We start from the raw sequence: 19352 nt of genomic DNA on the forward strand, positions 1-19352 counted from the left end.
AACATCATGAGATACGTGACGTGATTCGCGAAATGTCACTGAGTTGTCGTCCTGGCTACAGGAAATGCTATAGAAAAGCAATATCATTTCAGACAAGCTTCCAAGAAATCTTTTTTTCGATTATAGTCGTTCTACCATCATTATGGTATGGCATTCGCGACTTATCCGGTACAACTGTGCTCGATGTTCACTCTTGAACTCGCGCAACTGATATGCCAGCTGAGCTTTATCAGAAGTCCTGAAGCGAAGGACTAAATGGAGTCAGCGTATCAAGGTGAAATTCGGTAAGTATAGGTAATTCGATAAATTCAATAGAACAATTTTTTGCCGAAAACCAATTTTCCGCGACTTGATCGTTTTTCGGAACTCCAATTCATTTGAATAAAATGTTTAAGAATTGGCCTATAAAATAAATCACAACTCGTTCCATGTTAACCTCTGGAATGTGTTGAAAACCGACCATATACATTTTGTAGATTGACCAAAAAACGACCTATGCAAAATTTCAGCTCATTTGGGCTTGATTTAGAGGTGCCTCAAAGCGCTCAAAGTTGCAATTTTTTTACCCCAAAAAATCACCGAAGGATTCACCGCTTCCAAACGAATTACCGTACGTAAAGCTTAGTTCTTTTAGAAATGGGACACTTTCATTTGCTAATAGCTCAATTACTGGTTATCGGATATCCAAAATTTTGACAGCGTTTTGTTGCCTGTAAAAAGTACTATTCGACCTATTTTTTTCAAAATTTGAAACTTACGCGTTTTTTGAGATATGTACGATGCAAGAAAAAAGGGAAAAAATTATTTTGCACAGTTTCCTTTATAATAAGTCATTATCAAATTGTTAGCTGACAAAACCGTTGATTATTCAAAGAATTACTGAGTTTTTGTGGCCGATAAGTATGCAAACACTGTCAATAATGTCCACAAAGTTCAAATCAAGCATTGGAGTGAAGCACATGATCGGCAACTACGGTTGAGGGTCATTAGGGAAATCAAGTCTCATCCCAGCATTTTTAATTTTCAATAAGCGAAAAACTAAGGGTAGATTGCTGAAATGTCTTAAACAATTTTCTCCGTCAAGCTGAAAGTGTTGTCTAGTAATGACTCATTGAAACCCAACCTCAAACAACCATTTTTTGCTGGTTCAGGGCTCGTAAGCTGTAAAGCCGGTACCAAGGCTATGGGACAGATGATTTATGATGAACAACAAAACTTATGAAATACCCTATTTTAAACAAATTCCAGCGTTCGAATCCTATACCATATCTGCTCGTTGCAAGATCCCGAGTATATTAAAGTATGTATTTGCTGGTTATTTTGTATAAAATTATGATGATTTGCCAAAATTCTGCTCCTGCGAAAAAAACAAAAATTTTCAAAACGAAACTTTGGTTTTCGCTGTTTTTTAAGCCTAAGAAGAGTAATCTTGTATGTACTATCCACAACCTACGATTTATACTAACCGAATTCTCTTCAAATTCAATCTTATGATGGTTTTACTTCGTTATTGTATAATTTTGCAAGAAGAAATTCCATTAAAAACGTTCAAAAATGTGGTCCAAAATAATCAAATTTGTTCAATTCGAAACAACTGTATCCACTAAAATGCTTCCAGTTTCTTTTAAAAGAGAAGTATTAGACCGAAAAGTATCAGAAATTGAAGAAGGAAAGTTAAGCCACCTAAAATATAGATTTGACGAAGTATAAATTGGAAAAACTAATCAATACCATGACTGAAAAAAGTGTGCGCCGGCCAATGGGAGATACCAAGAATAAAATAGATATTTCTCTAACAAAAACGGATTAATATTTTTTTTGAAATTTTTTCATGAAATATCATAACATAACTTTCATTTTCTCCATAGAAAGTATTTCGATCAAACGTTTGGTTTTTGAGATACACGCATTCGTAACTGTCCCATTTCTAAAAGAACTAAGCTTTAGTACCTTTTTCCAGCACTGCCTTCCTCACAAGTACACCTGGACATCACCGTACCAAACGCAATCACAGATCGACCACGTTTTGATAGATAGCTGGCGTTTTTGGGACATCATCGACGTCAGATCCTGTCGAGGCGCCAACATCGAGTCAGACCATTATTTGGGGATGGTGAAGATGCGCCCAAAACTCTCCATAGTGAACAACACACGAAACCGGTGCCCGCCTCGGTTAAATATCGCACGACTGAAGCAACCTGAGGTCGCGGCAGAGAGTGAACTTGACGAAGTCCCTCTCGAGGACTGTCGGGATACCATCAAGACAGCCATCCACAGCGTTGCAGAGAATGTCATCGGGCATGTGAAACGAACTCGACGGAACGACTGGTTCGACGAGGAGCGTAGAAGGGTGATGGACGAAGAGAACGCCGCGGAGGGGCGGCAGTAGTGCAAAGAAGCTCCCGTCGAAATGAGGAAAATCACCGATAGCGGAAGAGACAGCGAGTCCGAATTTTTCAGGAGAAAAGCTTGGAGGAGGAGGAGCTGAAGCAGCTGCATGGTTTAAAAAAAAACACGAAAGTTCTATAAGAAACTTAACGCATTCCACAAAGGCTTCGTGCCGCAAGCCGAAATGTGCCGGGATAAGGACAGGGGACAGCCTGACGGACAATTATTGTGAGGTGATCAAAAGGTGGAAGCAACACTTCGATGAACACCTGAATGCCGCACATGCAGGAGATCAAGACGGTGGGGGGAGGTACATCGTCGGCGTAGCCCTCAACGATGAGTGTAGTTAAGATAACCATTGAATGGCAAGGATGCCATCGCCGCTGAACTCATCAAAATGGACCTGGACAAGTTGGCCGATTACCTACCCAGGTTGATGAAGAACAGGTACCGGAGGAGTGGAAGAAAAAGGTAATATGCTCCATCTACAAGAAGGGCGACAAATTGGGCTATGCGAACTACTGAGCGATCACTGTCCTAAATGCCGCCTTCGAAGTGCTGTTTCGTATCCTACTCCGTCGCCTAACGTCATAAGCAAACAGATTCGTGGTCAGGCCGGATTCATGGAGGGACGGTCTATGAAGGACCAGATCTTCACATTACAGCAAATCCTCCGAAAATGCCGTGAACAACAAGTCCCTACGCATAACCCATTCATCGAATTCAAAGCCGCATACGACACGATCGACCGTGACGAGCTATGGAAAATCATGGACGAGAACGGCCTTTTCCAGTAACCTGACCAGACTGATCAAGGCGACGATGGAAGAAACGCAGTGCTGTGTGCGGATTTTGGGTGAATTGGCGAGTTCATATTTGAATCAGGCAGGGGACTTCGACAAGGCGAAAATCTATCCTGCAGGACGTGGCGCTAGAAGGTGTTATTCGACGAGCGGTAGGCGAAATGCGGGGCACGATTTTGAACAAACCCAGTCAACTTATCTGCTTTTCCGATGATATTGATACAGTCGGCAGTGATTAATACGTCCAAGACGAAGTATATGCTGGCCTGCGGATCCGAGACCGACCGAACCCGCTTGTCCAGTAATAACGAGGTCATGATCGATGGCGACGACCTGGAGATAGTCGTTGACTTTGTCTATCTCGGCTCACTGTTGGCCGCAGACAATAACACCAGCCGTGACAACCGGCGGCGAATGGTCAGCGAAAGTCATGCCTACTATAGACTCCGCAAGCAACTGCGGTCGAGAAGACTTAGCCCTCGCACTTGAGTACACTCGGAGTATTCGAGCGACGAGTGTCGAGAATCATCTTTATCGACGTGCAGGAGAACGGAATGTGGAGGCAAAGGATGAACCACGAGCTCGCGCGACTCTACGGCGAACCCAGTATCCAAAAGCCTTCACCACGGCTGGCCAGATACGCTGGGCAGAACATGTTGCGAGAATGCCGGACGACTGCCCTGCAAAACAGGTGTTCGCTACGAATCCGGTAGGAACGAGACGAGCAGGGGCGCAACGAGCGAGGTGGTTCGACCAAGTGGAGCATGATCTGGCAATTGTGGGATGTCCGAGTTATTGGAGAACGGTTCCCACGGCCCGAGTGAATTTTATAAATTATGTTGGTAAAGTTATGTCGTAAGACTGAATACTATGAAAATAAAAATTACTATAAAATAACCGTTATTTTAAAAAAATGTGTAGTGTTCAACCAACCTTTGGCTGCGTACTGTTGTTTACATCCAAGTGAAGTAAGCGTTGCATTTTTTTGTCGTTTTTCGTGAAGAAATCTGAATATGGAACTATCTAAGGAAGAAGAATTGCATTGAGAAAGTATGGAGAACAGTGTACTTTCGCATATCCCCTGAGACGCGGTAGGAAACATAGCCCTGTTGACTCTTCAATGGACAAGAAAGTCAAGTATTACAACAAACGGTATCGAGCATCAGTACGGGATGTGACTAAGAAAATAAGTACCTACTTATTCGACTAACGTTTTCCGTGCCAAAAAGAGGATTGAACTTCAGTCAGATCCATCGGAAGCAGAAGCAGCTAAAAGAATACCAAACAGGATGAATCCGTGAAACCGAGAGCTCAGAAACTCTACGGTAAACTTCTGACCAAGAAATTGGGTTGTGTTACCATGGATGATGGAAACTCGACTTTAAAATTCTGCCTAGACTACAGTTTTATACCTTATCGAAGGGAGAGGATGTTCCTGTATTAGTGAATGCCATTTTACATTGAAAAAATTAGAAAAAAGGTTATGGTTTGGCAAGCGTTATTTGAATGCGATAAAATGTCTCGTCCATTCATAACCACAACACAGAATGAGTGGCAAAATTCTCGTGCCAAAAAGTTTACAAAAAAGTTTGCTATCCTTAATCAAACAGCATAACAATCCTACAATCCTGATGTCGCATTAGATGGGACGTTCAACTCACTTAAAAATAAAATACACCAATAAATCCTTTAAAGAAAATGTTTTGTGACGACTGACGGCAAAGGGAGAAACGTTCGGATCAATAAGTTCCCGTTCCACTAAATTTTACTATTTTTATTAGTAATTTTTGAATTTATATCATAATGATTCAGTTTCGATCATGTGTGTGAGTGTGTATGTTATGTATGCATGTATGTGTATTGGTTGACTTGGTGTATGTACCGTAGTATGAGTGTTGTTATTTTACGTCGTCTGTTTTGTTGGTTTTTAATTTGTTGCTTATCAGTTTTCTTATTTTTTGTTTTGTATCATTCTTTTTTCTCTTCGTCATCTTCGTCTGCTTCGTTTTCTCAAGCTGATGGGATAGATTTTTTAATTATTTTTTTTGCTGTTTTTCATTATATGTCAGAAGACGAAAAAACGTTACATTCCTTGCCTAAATATTATATTTACGTTTGCGGTAGATAGTTTCTACGATGATTTCTATCGTCGTCTTGTATGTTTTTTTTTTGCAATCTTGAGTTGTTTTTTTATTAGTTCCTATAGTGAAGCGAGCAAGTATAACTACATTCAATTGAAGGTTCTCCATTCCATTCATTTCAATGATTCTCGGGGTTTCTTCCACTAAATTTGAATTCTTTTCTGGTTCGAAATAAAGAAAACGTACAATATCGAGGGCAAAACTAAAGTTGAGCAGCTGTTCGCTAAATCGAAAGAAGCCCCAAGATTGGTTGGGGAAAAACTTGAATCGGAAGGTAGACGCGATCGATGAGGTTTTCAAATTTCTCGACAAGCACATCAATGTAGGTTACACACTGGTTACAGTGTTACAAGTGGCAATTTTCGGGATGGAAAATGTCTACCTTCGACATTCATTGAATGTTTTTTAACGTTTCGTTTTTTTGTAATTTTATCATAGAGCTAGACTAAAAAGGGACGCTAAAATATATGTTTTGTTATAATTTTTTTCTTCTTCCTTTGCTACTAAATAAACCGGAATACGTCTATTAATTTGTACACCTTTGCGTGTGTTTTGATTTGAGTAATTTGTTGCTTTCTGAGAAAAAAAATCGAAAAAAAGGAAATTTCAATCGAACAGATTCCACGGAACAAACATCTGGCATCTAATCTACAAGTGTAGGAGGGTATCGTGTGTCCCATCTTTGAGAGCTATTGGTCCATTGAATGATGGGCTTTTCCTAGTATATAGGATCAATGCCTAGAGCAAGTGCATGAACTTAAAGCGAAAATATTGAACTTAATATGATGGCACAAAGGCTACTTTGGTTGCGCGCAATTTAGTTGCTTTTAGCAAAATGAAACAGAAATTAAAACTCTGGTTTAGTTTCCATTTCAAATTATGTAAACTCAACACAAACGATTGAAACTGTTCATTTCAGTCGAACGTTCCCTAGGGCGGCACTGTGAGACCTCTGCCGTTTACGGTTGGAAAAAACTAAGCACAGCTCTTCAATCGTCTATGAAAAAAAAAGAGTATTTGACTGTACTCAGCAAAAAGCGTCCGAAACAGTTAAAAAATTTAACCGAAATAGTTTTGCGATTTGATTTTTCAGTTCTCAAGGTTTTTTTCTTCTCACTGTGGGCTCTCCTCTTAGTTTTGCTTCCGAAACGTTCTGTTTCACATTATTTTCCCGTCCGTTCAAGTCCCAAAGATTAGTTCTAAAGTTTGTTTGTTTGTTTAAATTTATATACTTTTTGCATTACTTTTTATCTTCAATTAACACTGTAACTTTGCTATTTTGTTTAGGTGGAAAAACATTGCAGTATAATTTCTTTCGTTTTTAATTCCATTATTTGGTTGGTTTCGTATGTAGTATTTTGTTCTGCCTCGATTCCAAATGGATTACATTAATGATTTTTAACTTGTGGTTTTGGATTTTTTTGTCTCTCCTCACTTGTTCATATACATAATTTAGCTTCAGTAAAATTTATGATCGCAATAGTCTTTAGTTTTCCAGTTTTATTACTGCCTTACTGCAGATTGTATTTAATTTTCGTCTGCTGTTTTTAAATAAGTTGCTCAATCAGTGTAAATCTCGCTTTGTTTCAGATCTTTTCTTAAAATTGGTTCTCTAAAGGAAACTATCCGTAGCTTTCGAAAAGAAGTAAAATTTATACAAAAAGGGATCCTTCGTTCATACACATTAGAACAGAAAGTTTGACTTGAAATCGATCGTATATATGTTCAATAAATATGCGTGTGGTTCTATCGAAGTTTCTGCAATCGGGTGTTTTTTGTTTGAGTTTGTTCGATTGTTTAAATTTAATATGAGTTGGATCGAAAAAAGTTCACATCACACAGCGTTATAAAAATTTGTTCCTATTTACTTACTTGACTATTTTCAATAAATTACAAAATTGATTCATCGTTTTATTGAGAACGTTCTGCCTTGTTTACTTTTTGTTTTCTCTTTTTTTTTATATATAATTATATAACTGAGTTGAAGAGTTTTTTTTGTTTTCTTATGTTTCTCATGTATGCATTTTACTTTTGTTTTTTTTACTTGTAGCGGTTACTTGAGTAGGAAGTATATAATAATCGTTTACAGTATTTTGTAGTTGATTTTTTAAATATTAGTTATTATATAAACATACCTAGCAAAAAGGATATCGTGTTATTTAATATAAATGCTGCTCGCTATCCTTGAAAATTTAATTTTGTCTCTCTCTCTACGATCAACGATTTCTACCAGTGACGGGGTATTGATTGGGTTTTTTTCTTCGCTGGTGGAATGGAGACTAAATTTTAAAATGACTATATTTCACAAGCTGCCATAGATTATAAGAATAATCATGTCTGAATTCAAAGGTTTATTTTTCACATGACTAAATTTCATAAGCTGCCACAAATTATGAGAATAATAATAATGTATGTTTTGTATTGCAAAGAAAAAAAAATTAGCACATTAAATCCCATCACGAAAGAAACCTATCGTCCAATGGGTATTTTTTAACCAAAATTTTGGTACAAATAGTTTAGAGTGTCACTCGAAATGAAAACCTGAAAAAACGTTAACTTTCCCATTCGGACATTGACCACAAACTTAAAATCATGCAGTCAACGGTAAGTTGTATCATTTAAATTTACCACGTGCTACCGAGATAGCGAATCACATCTAGTTAGCCTAAGCTTTGTAGTTGCTTGGGAAACAAATAAAATTTTCACTCGTTAGTTAGTCTTCAATTAGAATAAACGCATTTCCTTAATTGTCCACACGTGGTTTAATTATCTTAACTGAGGTTCGAATATAATATTTCTGGCGACGAGTATTCAAGTCCTTAAGACCAAACTCATCCGTCAGGATGGTCAATGGAATTGGAAGCACTGCTGCTGAAGATTCATCGATGAAACAAATTTTCATCTGGTCTAGATGGGATCGGAGAACAGATTCTTATGTTCCGGAGAAGGTAAGTGACGGAGTGAGGCGGCACTGTAAATGGGAAGACGTCCCACTGAAGAAGTGTCTACCTCTTCATTTTTAAACCAGACGAGGGCCCTAAGATCTTCTGGTCGGATCTAGCTTCATGCTACTATATTCTGAAGTGTATCCACGGACATGACACCCTCTAAAATACTAGGCTGTTATGGAAGTTTCCCAAGGAGTTCAAATCTGAGTGAAACATAGAGCAAAGTGGGTTTCCGAACAGAAAACGCTAACACCAGATGGTTTACATAGCCTGATGAGGGGCGTTAAGCGTTTATATCTAATTTGCTTAAGGTTTGAAGAATATAGGTCAATTATTTTATAAGGCGTTTTTTCGTGATGCAATTTAATGTTGCCCTGTATGTTCGAATTTGGTGGTTTTTTAAATAGCTCATGTTTACCGTTCCAACGACTGAACCTCATACCTGTGGAATTGTACTACTGAATCCGTTAGATTTTCGTCTATAAAAAATTGAGCAGAGATCAACTATTTAGTCAGCAACTGCCTGTTTTCCGAACAGTGTGTAAATTTCAGCACACAAAAAAACAGCACAAAAAAGTATAAACTACTAAACCTAATTTGCACACGCTTACAATCTAAATAAACACATTCCGATATGCATCGCTTGGAAGCAAAAATTAAAGCTCTTGGGTTTTTTTTGTTGGTTGACCTGTGTGTGTGTGTTCTCTACAAACTAACGATAGAATTTCTAACCTATAAACTATAAGGTAAAAAAAATAAAACTTGCTTTAAACTAACCCTAGCAAACGTTTGTTATTTTAAAAATTAAATCAAACTGAGTATTTTCTCCATTCCACTCAAACACTCCAATCGAATATGTCCGTTTGGTGTTTTTTTCTCGGAATTTGACCTGTATGTGTGATGGTTTCATTTAGAGAGAACATAATCCCCTGTCTGATAGCGCCCTTTTCGTCGCGATTCCATCTTTGTTTGTGCACAATACAATCCTGCTGGGGGACGAAGACGAATTACACCATTCAGTTGTTACAGTTTAGTTTTGCTTTGATTTCCTTTTTTTTTGCTGATGCTGTTTCCTTATGTACCATATATATATTTAGTATATGTATAGTTTAATTGTAATAATAATTCTAAATTGTTCGCTTAATTTCAATGCTACTGTCTCCCAGAGAACACCTATCGATTTTTTTTTCATCTTCTTCATCTTTTTCGTTCTGTCACAACGCGTACGTTTAGCCACGACTACCATAGGGCGTCGTTCTAACTCCCCTCTCGTTCAATTCGGATTCTTACACATTTCTCGCAAACCACCCACTCTGGACCGTATTGGTAGGGAAAAGAGTTCTGTAACGTTTTTCTTCCCAATCCGTTTGCCCCTCTTTCAACGTTCGTTCGTTTTTACTGTTTACTGTTTTTTATTTAATAATTTTACTGGACTGTACTGTAACTTTACTGCTGCTGGCCTCTGCGACACAAACGCTACAACAATTCTATTCGAGTTTCCTTTCGCTTTGTTTGTAATCTACATTTCAACTTGACACTGACTGACTGACTGCGACTGACTAACTGATTCCAGCATTTGACTCGACTCTTTAAACTTTTTTTAGCATTTCATATTACATTAGTTTTTTTTTTTTCAACCTTTAGCTTTAGTCTAGCGGATTGGATGAATGATACCTATACTATCTTGTATTTACTGGCAACAGACACACATACTATAGTTATGACATCATCGTTTTTTCTTAGTTTTGGAAACATTTGATTGATTTTGCTGCTGTTGCTGTTTTCGGTATTTGACTGTAATTTTCATTCTTCTGGTGTGTCGTAAATGGGCTGAATATCTGGTTGTTTCGGGTTTGCTTTCGTTTAAAATGTTCTAATTTTGAATTAGAGGGGTATATAGCTAGAGCAAACTGTTGACTTGAAGATTAGCAGTAGTCGTATTTTAGTCGTTTTACATCGTTTAGGTGTTGGTTGAGTAATATCGGAATCGTTTCGGCTGGCTCGGTGTTGAGAATTTGACAATCTATAAAAATGTATATATTCTATATATTCAAATAATTTTACATCAGCGCGGGAAAAGCAGCCCTAATTTAAAACCAATGAATTGAAATATCATATAGAAACTTACTTAGACAACTAGGTTTCAGAATTCAGATTTGGAATTCAAAATTCAGATTCAGAATTAAGATTCTGAATTCAAAATTCAGAAATTAGATTTAGCGTTCTGATCCAAAATTTAGATTCAGATTCATAATTAAGATCCATGATTCAGAATTCGCGAAATTCAGAATTCAGTTTAAATATACTCAATCCAGATTCAGAATTTGGATTAAGAATTCGAATCGACGATCCAGAATTACGAATTCAGATTTGAAATTCATATTCAGATTTCAGTTTCAGAATTCTGATTCGGAATTCACAATCAGCATTTAGATTTAGGATTCAGATTCAGATTTTAGATTGGAATTCAAAACTCAGATTTAGAAAAAAAAAAATCAGGAAAATTGAAGGTTTGTTTCTAAATTATAAATTTTGTTGATTGAAAATGGTTGTATTTTTAAAAGAGCGCTATTTTTCAATTTGAGCAGTTATCTGAAATTTTCTCAACCGAGCAGCCAAACCGGTTCCATTCCCGATTGTTGGGAGTATAGTTTTCTTATTAACTTGGCTATTGGATATCTACCAGAAGAATCGGTTAGTTATTTAGTAGCTTGACTGAGTTCAGTAAGTGGCTGCTTTGGGTATTACTTGGTTAGGGGTTTGTTATTAAGTCTACAGTAATGTATTTTTATGTATATAATTTGGTATTCTTTTATCATATAGGGTTTCGATAGTTTTTTTTTCTTTCCATTTTGTATCTTCAAGCAAATGTACAAATTTATGTGAATGACTTGGGCAAATCCTTTGACGAATAAGACAAAATCTTAAAACTTACTACAAAAAATTGATCACAAATGTAAATGGCGCGATTTACGTTCCTAGAAACGTAAAACTTAAACTATATTTATAGCGGTTTTTAAATGTTTTTTTACGAATGTAGCACACGATGGCGGTACAATTGAATAAAATATTCTCATAAATGCGTCACGTACACCGAATAGATAGATAGTTAATTATTATTGTTTAAAGCGAAAAACGGGAAAAAATCATTGTACAAATTCCAACCGTTTGATGTAGGTTGGTGTAAAGCAACGGATGAATTTAATTTCTGCCTCGCCAATTCGACACACTGCTATACCAATGATGGTGATAAATCCAATGGTGGCTCCAGAGAGCGCCCTTTTTTTTTTCTTATGGAACCGGAACCTTTTGTGATCGTTCTGCGTTGTTGATTGTGATATCAATGCTGCTTTCGCCACAGGGACAATGTCGTCACCCGTCCGGATCTTCCGCCGGCGGCAATCTGTCTTCGAGGACTGCTGTTTTTTTCAGGATTTTGTGTGATATATCAGTAATTTTTCATTCCGGAGCAGCTGCATATGTGTCATCAATTTGGTAGGAAGCAGGTAGGAAACTATCTAGCGACGGGATATCCAACTGGCCAAAATACACGGAAGATAATTACGCGGAAGTGATGATTATAGTAGTAGTAGTAGTAGTAGTAGTGATAATAGGTGGTTGTGATGGTTGATAGTTTATGTTGGATTTGTGCCTTCTCGATAGTGCGTTTAGGCGCGGCGCAACGCGACTGCTGCGCCATCATCAGACTATTGCGGCGTGGTGATACGCGTGAAGCGGATGTGCTGCTTGCTGCTAGCTAGTTAGCGCTTTACAGATTACACTGCCATAGTATCGTAGGCTGTGAGTCCTGCACTTGCGGGGGCGGCGGCTGCTTGTTTGGCGTACTTGGGTTTGATTTCGTTTCTACTGGAAAAATAGAAATGGACACGAGAAAAAGAAAAGAAAAAAAACCAGGGCACATGGAGTCCGCCCGCAAGTGGCGGAGTGTTGGCCGGAATCGGTAACGGAGTGATTAGATGGTGGGGTTTACACTTTCTATAAGAGCTTAATCTATTCTAGGGGCAGTGGAGGTTTGATCCTTCTGCTAGATGGGAGAGGGATTCGCAGAACTGCGGAAATGTGAGGGGTTAGTTCGACAGGTTGTGGGTATAGGGTGCTTCTTTCTGGTAAAGTTTGCATGTAACAAGGGTGATTTTTGCAAAATTATAGTTCTGTTTGCACTGAGTTATAGGGGTTATTTGCAAGTGTTGTTAAAATTCTTGATTATGATAATACAAACACATTCTGCAAGTGCATTCTTTTGCAGATTCAGCAGAATTTGTATTCGTTTTCCTACTTTTTTCAGTTGAAGTGAAAAGCTTAAATGTTTTAATAACTTTAAAACCAATTCCAAATAAGAAATTTCGAACTAACTGTATGCAAAATAGCCTTATTTCGCCTTTAAAATAGTGCTAAAATAGAAGCTTTTGAGTAAAAATTATTGGAGTCAACATTGTAGTCAACAAAAAAATTCATTTTGGTTTTTGATGAGGTTTTCAAAGATAGAAGATTGTTTAAAATTAAGAGGTTTTCCAGAGAATTTTGACACTTTAAACTTTTAAATTCTAAATTCTAAATTTAAAACAAAGTGGATTTTAGAAGCTAAAATCTCATTATTAACCCTAACCGCCGCTCGTGAGCAAGGTTCCGATACTTGTTCATGATTGATCCAATATAGGCGATACTTCCAAAGCCCCCTCAAATTGTATTACAATTCTCTTCCTTTGCTGTGTGAAAAGAGAGGATGTTGCGCGACATTTAATGTTAGCATCATCAGAGGGAATCGTTGCGTTGCGTGTTTCACAGTCGAAACAAATCCTATCCCATCCACACGAATTGATTGTTTGCCCACAGGCCAAATCTCCGTTTGATGTATCAGTTGCTAAAAGAACTGAAAAGAGGAAATTGTTGGCTTGTTGCGTTCGCTTGCGAATATCTTCAAGTCAAATTTGAAAGTGAAGCATTCGAGAGCGAACGCTCTCTTTAACTCGCTCGTATGCAGATCACAAATGTCGAGTCTTGCGGGTATGTCATGTTTTTGCGGGAACGCGTGTTTTTTCAACAACTTTTGTCTGGCGTTGCTTGAAGCTTCAAGATAATAATGTAACTATTGCACCGGAAATAGGCAGCGAAAAATTTCATGTAAGATTGAAGCGTGGGTAATGGAAAATGTGTTAATTGAGGATTGTAAAAATAAAAAAAAATGCTCGAGGAATAACGTAATAAAATGTAGTCTTATGCACTGTTTAACGTTTTAAACAGTCAATATTTTGAAAATGCTTTTTTCACGTTTTGATAAGCAGATTTTTTGCGTTTCATCATTAACCATTCATCATTAATCATTTATCCAGATTGACAATTGCCTCTATTCACAAGGGGATAGAAATAGAACATTTGAAAATTGAAAGTAAAGATTTTATTTAATTTTCATTTTTTTATGTTGTTGAAGTAATATAGTGTACAGAATGATTTCTAAACAAAAAAAGTGGGTGTAACCGATCAGAGTTAGGCAAAATGTCACGAAAAACTTCAGACTCAAATTCTACAGCCAATTCAAATGTTAGAACCTAAACATTTGGTATCATCTGATAACGATTATACCAGTTCAGAATTGAGTTGATTATTGTTTTATTTTATGTTGAATTTAATTATTTATTAATCGATTGAAAGGAACTGAAGTTCATTTGATAATTTTTATCAAATTTTCAGATTTTAAATTGTGTGTTTGAAAGTATTTTAATTTGGAAATTTTAATTCTATTTTTAATTCTGAAGCCTAATATGAGCTGCTGTTTCTAGATATTGATAGTGATTTATTATTGCCAAAAACTTTTATTTGAAAACTTTGATAAAAAAAACATTGTTAAATTGTCTTGGTCATTATCTTGATTTCAAATTCTTAGTTTTTATTGAGTGAACATTTGTAAAATTTATTTTTGTGTTAAGGCTGAGTCTTCAATTTTTGCAAATTTTGGGGATTTTTAAAATATATAGTAGTCTTTTAAGATTATTTATGACCATCTTCAAGGCCTCAAAAAATAAATCTATAGTTTTTTAATGTTTTTCCAGTGCATCACAGTACACATGTATTTAAAGTTAAAGCAACACCATGTTTAATACTAAAAAGGTAAAAAAATCTGAAAAGTTTGTCGCAATTTTCCTACACTAACTAGAATTTAAGAATAAAAAATACCTTTTTTGGCTTCAACAGCCAGGTATCATGTGAACTGAAATCAGTTTTGATTTACTTTATCATCCAACTCTTAAATACTCCATATCAATATAAAAATAAATCAGATATCCGAAAAATATTCCCAGAAATTCGATCTTTACTCAAAAATTGCTATTAGAAATAACATAAGATCTCGACCTTTTTTTATTTTTATAATTAACTCATTTAAGCACCAATTAAATATGATCGATGTCTCCGATTGCATTTTTAAATCCGATCCGGTTCTCATTCATCAATGGCAACACTTACGTTCATATTTAATTGATTTTTTCTCGAACTTCTGCAGAACTTGTATTTTTGTAAAAAGCCGATTTGAAAAAAAAATGTAAGCAATGATAAATTACTTTTAATGTTTCTCATTTATAAGCCAAAACAATTTTATACTTCCCCAGCTGAACACTACCGCAATTCGTTGGACCATCAAGACGAAACATAATTTAGATTATTGGTTCGCGAAGCACTTAAGTGAACATGTTCTCGACCGATTCGCTCAGCAGCGAACTGCAACAAGTTGTTTTTTGAATGTCGCAGTTCGCCAGTGAATGTATCGCTTGTCGGTGGATATTTGTTGCATGCTTCTGCATGAATGATACAAGAAGCTGTGGATTCGCCATAGGCATTCCTTCTAGCCTGAAAACAGTCACATGGAAATGTTGCAGACAAGAGCAATGAAACTTTTGTTTCGCCGGAGAAATCTCTAACTGAACGATGAGTGGAAACGAACGAGTTTCAGATCCTTGCTCGTGAGTGGCAACAAGTATAATGATAACCAATATACATCACTTCCCAAAAAAAATGGGAGACACACACATCCATGTGAGTAAAGTTCTTACTAAACGTAGAAATATTTAGTAAAATGGACAGAGTAGCCTGAGAAAAAAATGTATCAAAACTCAAAACAAAGAAAATACAAATTTATCTTAGTAACCATACATTTGAAAAAAGGAAGTAGAAACCAACCTGTATACATATCTCAGGTGGCGATGTAAATCCCGTGCTAAGTGTTAGTAAAAGTTTTTTTGTGAACATTGTAACCAAGACAATACGTGACGTCAGTTGCATTTTCAAACAAACAACCATCATCGCTGTACCAGCGAAAGCGAGAGAAAAAAATCATTGCCAACTGCTGTTTACGATTCTCGCCTAGGATACATAAACATCCTGGCTAGTGAAGTAGGCTTTGTTTACCTTTTTACTTTTTGAATAACGAGTTCTGGAAAAGTGTGCGTGTTTTCCGTCACCTTTCTTTGTATCTCATTGAGTAGAAACAACATTAGTCGAATCAAAACAAAAGATAATTATGAAAAAAAGTAATTTGCGAGAATGGGGAAACGATGTGCAGTACTCGACTGTCCCAATATGAAAAACCGCTTTCAAATCATTATCTTTTTTAACATATTTGCGAAAAAAGTGTAAGGGTAAGGGACGAAAATCTTTTTGTTTTTTAGAGATTTTTGTCAAATCCCACCTTTGATTAAATATAGCGAGTTTTTTTCTGCGCATTGCCGGAAAACAGATTTTTTAAATGAAAACAACAAGTTGCAGGGGTAAATATTTTGTGGTTTTGTTAGTTTAATTTAAAAAAAATCTTTTTCATATTGCAGTCTCTATATCTATTCAATCCCATCATTGCACCCACCCGTGCTCAATTTGGGAATAAAGGAGACAGATCACGTGGATGAAAGTGCTTCAGCAGGGAGCGTGGATTTTTTTTATAATGCATTGGATGTTAGACGAGAAGAAGCTTCATTGGCAATACACGAGGTCTCCAACAACCAGAAAAAAATTGGTGCGCTCAGTCATGACCATGACTAGTCTTACTGCGCATACTCCTGGATAGAAAATATTTCCTCTTTGAAAAAAAAAATTATGCTCATCTAGAAGAATTAACTATTGGAGTTCATAGAAAAATAATTAAAAATTTATCATGGTCTTACTCAAATCAATATTTAATAGCTGATACCCTTTGAACATTCAGCGTGAGATTAGTTTCCAATAAGTACAACAATATTAAAGCGAAGCCTCAGATCTTAAACATGAGTTACAAATTCAACAAACAGAATAAAGGAAAAACGAAAAAAAAACCTCAAAAAAATTCCTCGAAGCACAAAATGTTGAATATTGATTGAATTTAATTTTAATTGAATTATTTTAAACTCAATCATTTACAATCAATATTTTCCAAATTCTTATGCTCATTTTAAGCTTTTTTATATTTACTACATATTCGAAACTATTGGTGATTAAGTAATCAAATTAAGATAGAAATAAAACGCACCAAAAACTTCTTCAGACTACATAACCAATAATATGATGAAAGAAAAGCTAGATAAACATAAAAATGCGCTAATGGATAACGGTGAGGCTCGGGTAACCGAAACAAGGTTTTCCGGGTTCAAATGCGTGAATTTGTTCAATTTTTTTTTTTTGAAGCAATTATTGTTTCACACTCGGATCTCTTATAGAACCTTAACAAATAATTTATTTCCTTTTTAATTTTGATATTTTTGAAGTGTTTTGAGATTATTTTGACATCTTCAATTTATGACAATAAGCCGTTCAGTTTCTTTTCTGAACGATTGAAAGAAAATCACGAATATTGACACTCTCTGGAGCCACGTTTATTTTTTTTTTTAGTTTTATTAACGACACTTTACCATCCTTATGGCATTCGTGTCGAACCAAGTTTATAAATGTAACAGCTTGTATTCCAATTTCTTCAGATTCACATGAATTAATTCTTGTTGAATTGCTAATCGCATCTAGAGGCTGATTACGAGAACGCTGATGAAAAAAATGGAAGTTTCTCTGGCAGCTTCAATTACTCTCTGGAGCCACGATTTTCGCTTTATTCATCATGCGTTGAAATTTGAAGCACTCAGAACGTTTCTAAATATTCTAAATGTAAATAATTAAGTTAGTAATCAAACAACGCGAGCATTAAAACCTAGCTCAACCACATAAATGGAATGCGAAAGCCATTACATCTTTTCTCGATGTGTGTAATATTCCTCGATGTTCGTCATGTTTGGCACATAATTTTTTAAATTAAGGAACCATCTGGAGACCAGGCGAGGCGAAGTCAAGCTATCGTTAGTAATTTCACTGCATTTGAAGTAAATGCCAGGCCGTTGATTTCTCTCTAATTTTTTCATTATTCCAATCGATCACACCAATCGATAATTTGAATTGCTTATGAAATGAAAATCTACATGAAATTTTAGAATTTGTATTTACCGATATTTATTGAATAAGACGATGCAAACTGATAAAAAAACAAATCAAGAAATTTCTCGACGAAACACGCCAACTTGACTCTTTTAGTAAGAACTTTCCCCATGGGGCGGCGCTGATGTGCATGTCCTTGCTGAAGTGTTTAAAGCATGTTGAGAGTTACCAATGTTGATTATAATATGTTTGGTGTCAGTATGTAGTTTGGCGGCTTGTAACTTTCTTCGGGTGCATCCAAATAAAAAAAATCTTCGGGGACTCAGTGAATTCTTGAAATCTTTAATTTTACATCGTTTTTTTTATGGACGCACCGTGAAAGCCAAGGGAAATAAATTCCTTAATCAGTCGTTGAGTGTCTTTACGCTTAAAACCGCTAAATCTCTCTTTTTTTCTCAACCGATTTTAAGTTTTGGAAACTTGGTAATAGACTTCCTCTCCACTGAATTCATCTGGTATGAATTAATCATTTATGACGATTCATTGATTAAAAAGTACGATTTTTGGACCACTTTTCAATTTTTTTGTGGTGAAAAACAACATCCTTATGTGCAATAGACTGAGTCGATTTGGGATCAATTTTGAATTTCTCAAACCCTCGGGTCTTAAAAGCTTCACCTTGGTCCAAAACTCATCTATGATTTTGCAGAATTTTTTAGTCACGTTTGCATGAGTAAATTTGAATTTTTAGGTTTGTATGGAAAAATTGAATATTTTGTACTGAAAAATCAACATCATTTTTGTTTCTTCTGCGGAACCGAGCCAGCTGATGGTTTTTCAATGCGAAAAAACATACCCCTGTTATACAGCTAATAAATGTTTTGCCTAATTAGATACGAAATTAAGATCTTCAACAAAGTTGTTCAGCGGAAAATTTCCTCCAGGACATTTATAAATTGGCAAAAAAACCATCAGCTGACTCGGTACCACAGAAGAAACAAAAATGATGTTGATTTTTGAGAACAAAATATTCAATTTTCTAATACAAACCTGAAAGTTCAAATTTACTCATGTAAACGTTACTCAAAAATTCTGCGAAAAATCATGGATGAGTTGGCTTTTAGAAATTTGAGAAAGTTTCTTCCCTCTTTCGAAGACGCACATCCTCGAAAACGATCGATACTAATACAAGGTTAGTTCTACTACATCTCCGAACATTAAATACAAGTTCAAATATAAGCTTGAACAGAAAGTGATGCTGTACATCGCCATTTCCGAGAGAGGTATTTCTAAGCCATGGTTCAAGCCGTCAGTTTTGGCTATCAATCAAGATGTGTACCAGAATGAATGTTTGAAAAAAAATTCTGATGCCGTTTCTACACAAACATCATGCAGATGGACAATACGTGGTTTGGCCGAATAAAGCGTCATCGGATTATGCCAAAAACACAATCCTTCCTAAATACCCATTCGATCCCATTTGTACCCAAGAACCACAACCCGACAAATCTGCCTCAGTGTCGCCTAATCGAAGATTTTTTGCGAACTTTGAGCTCATTGGTGTGCAAAAATAATTGAAGAGCCAAGAACTACAAACAATTGATTGGTAGAATCAAGATATTCACCAAGTTGAAATGAAGACCTAACAACGCTCCTGTTCCGACATCAAACGG

The 19352-nt window shown here is 36.2% G+C and overlaps 1 protein-coding gene across 50 annotated transcripts in view; it reads right to left on the reverse strand.

Moving 5' to 3' along the window:
• Positions 1 to 4950: 4950 nt before the first annotated feature.
• LOC129745126 (cell adhesion molecule Dscam2) overlaps positions 4951 to 19352 on the reverse strand; it is a 212790-nt gene continuing 198388 nt past the window's right edge. For all 50 annotated transcript variants that reach the window (XM_055738028.1, XM_055738027.1, XM_055738008.1 and 47 more), the window contains one exon: positions 4951 to 12147. In XM_055738028.1, coding sequence (XP_055594003.1) covers positions 12057 to 12147 — 91 coding nt within the window. In that variant the 3' untranslated portion in view covers positions 4951 to 12056. The remainder of the gene's footprint in view (positions 12148 to 19352) is intronic.

The sequence above is a fragment of the Uranotaenia lowii genome, chromosome 2 (assembly GCF_029784155.1).
Source record: "Uranotaenia lowii strain MFRU-FL chromosome 2, ASM2978415v1, whole genome shotgun sequence".
NCBI classification, from domain to species: Eukaryota; Metazoa; Arthropoda; class Insecta; order Diptera; family Culicidae; genus Uranotaenia; species Uranotaenia lowii.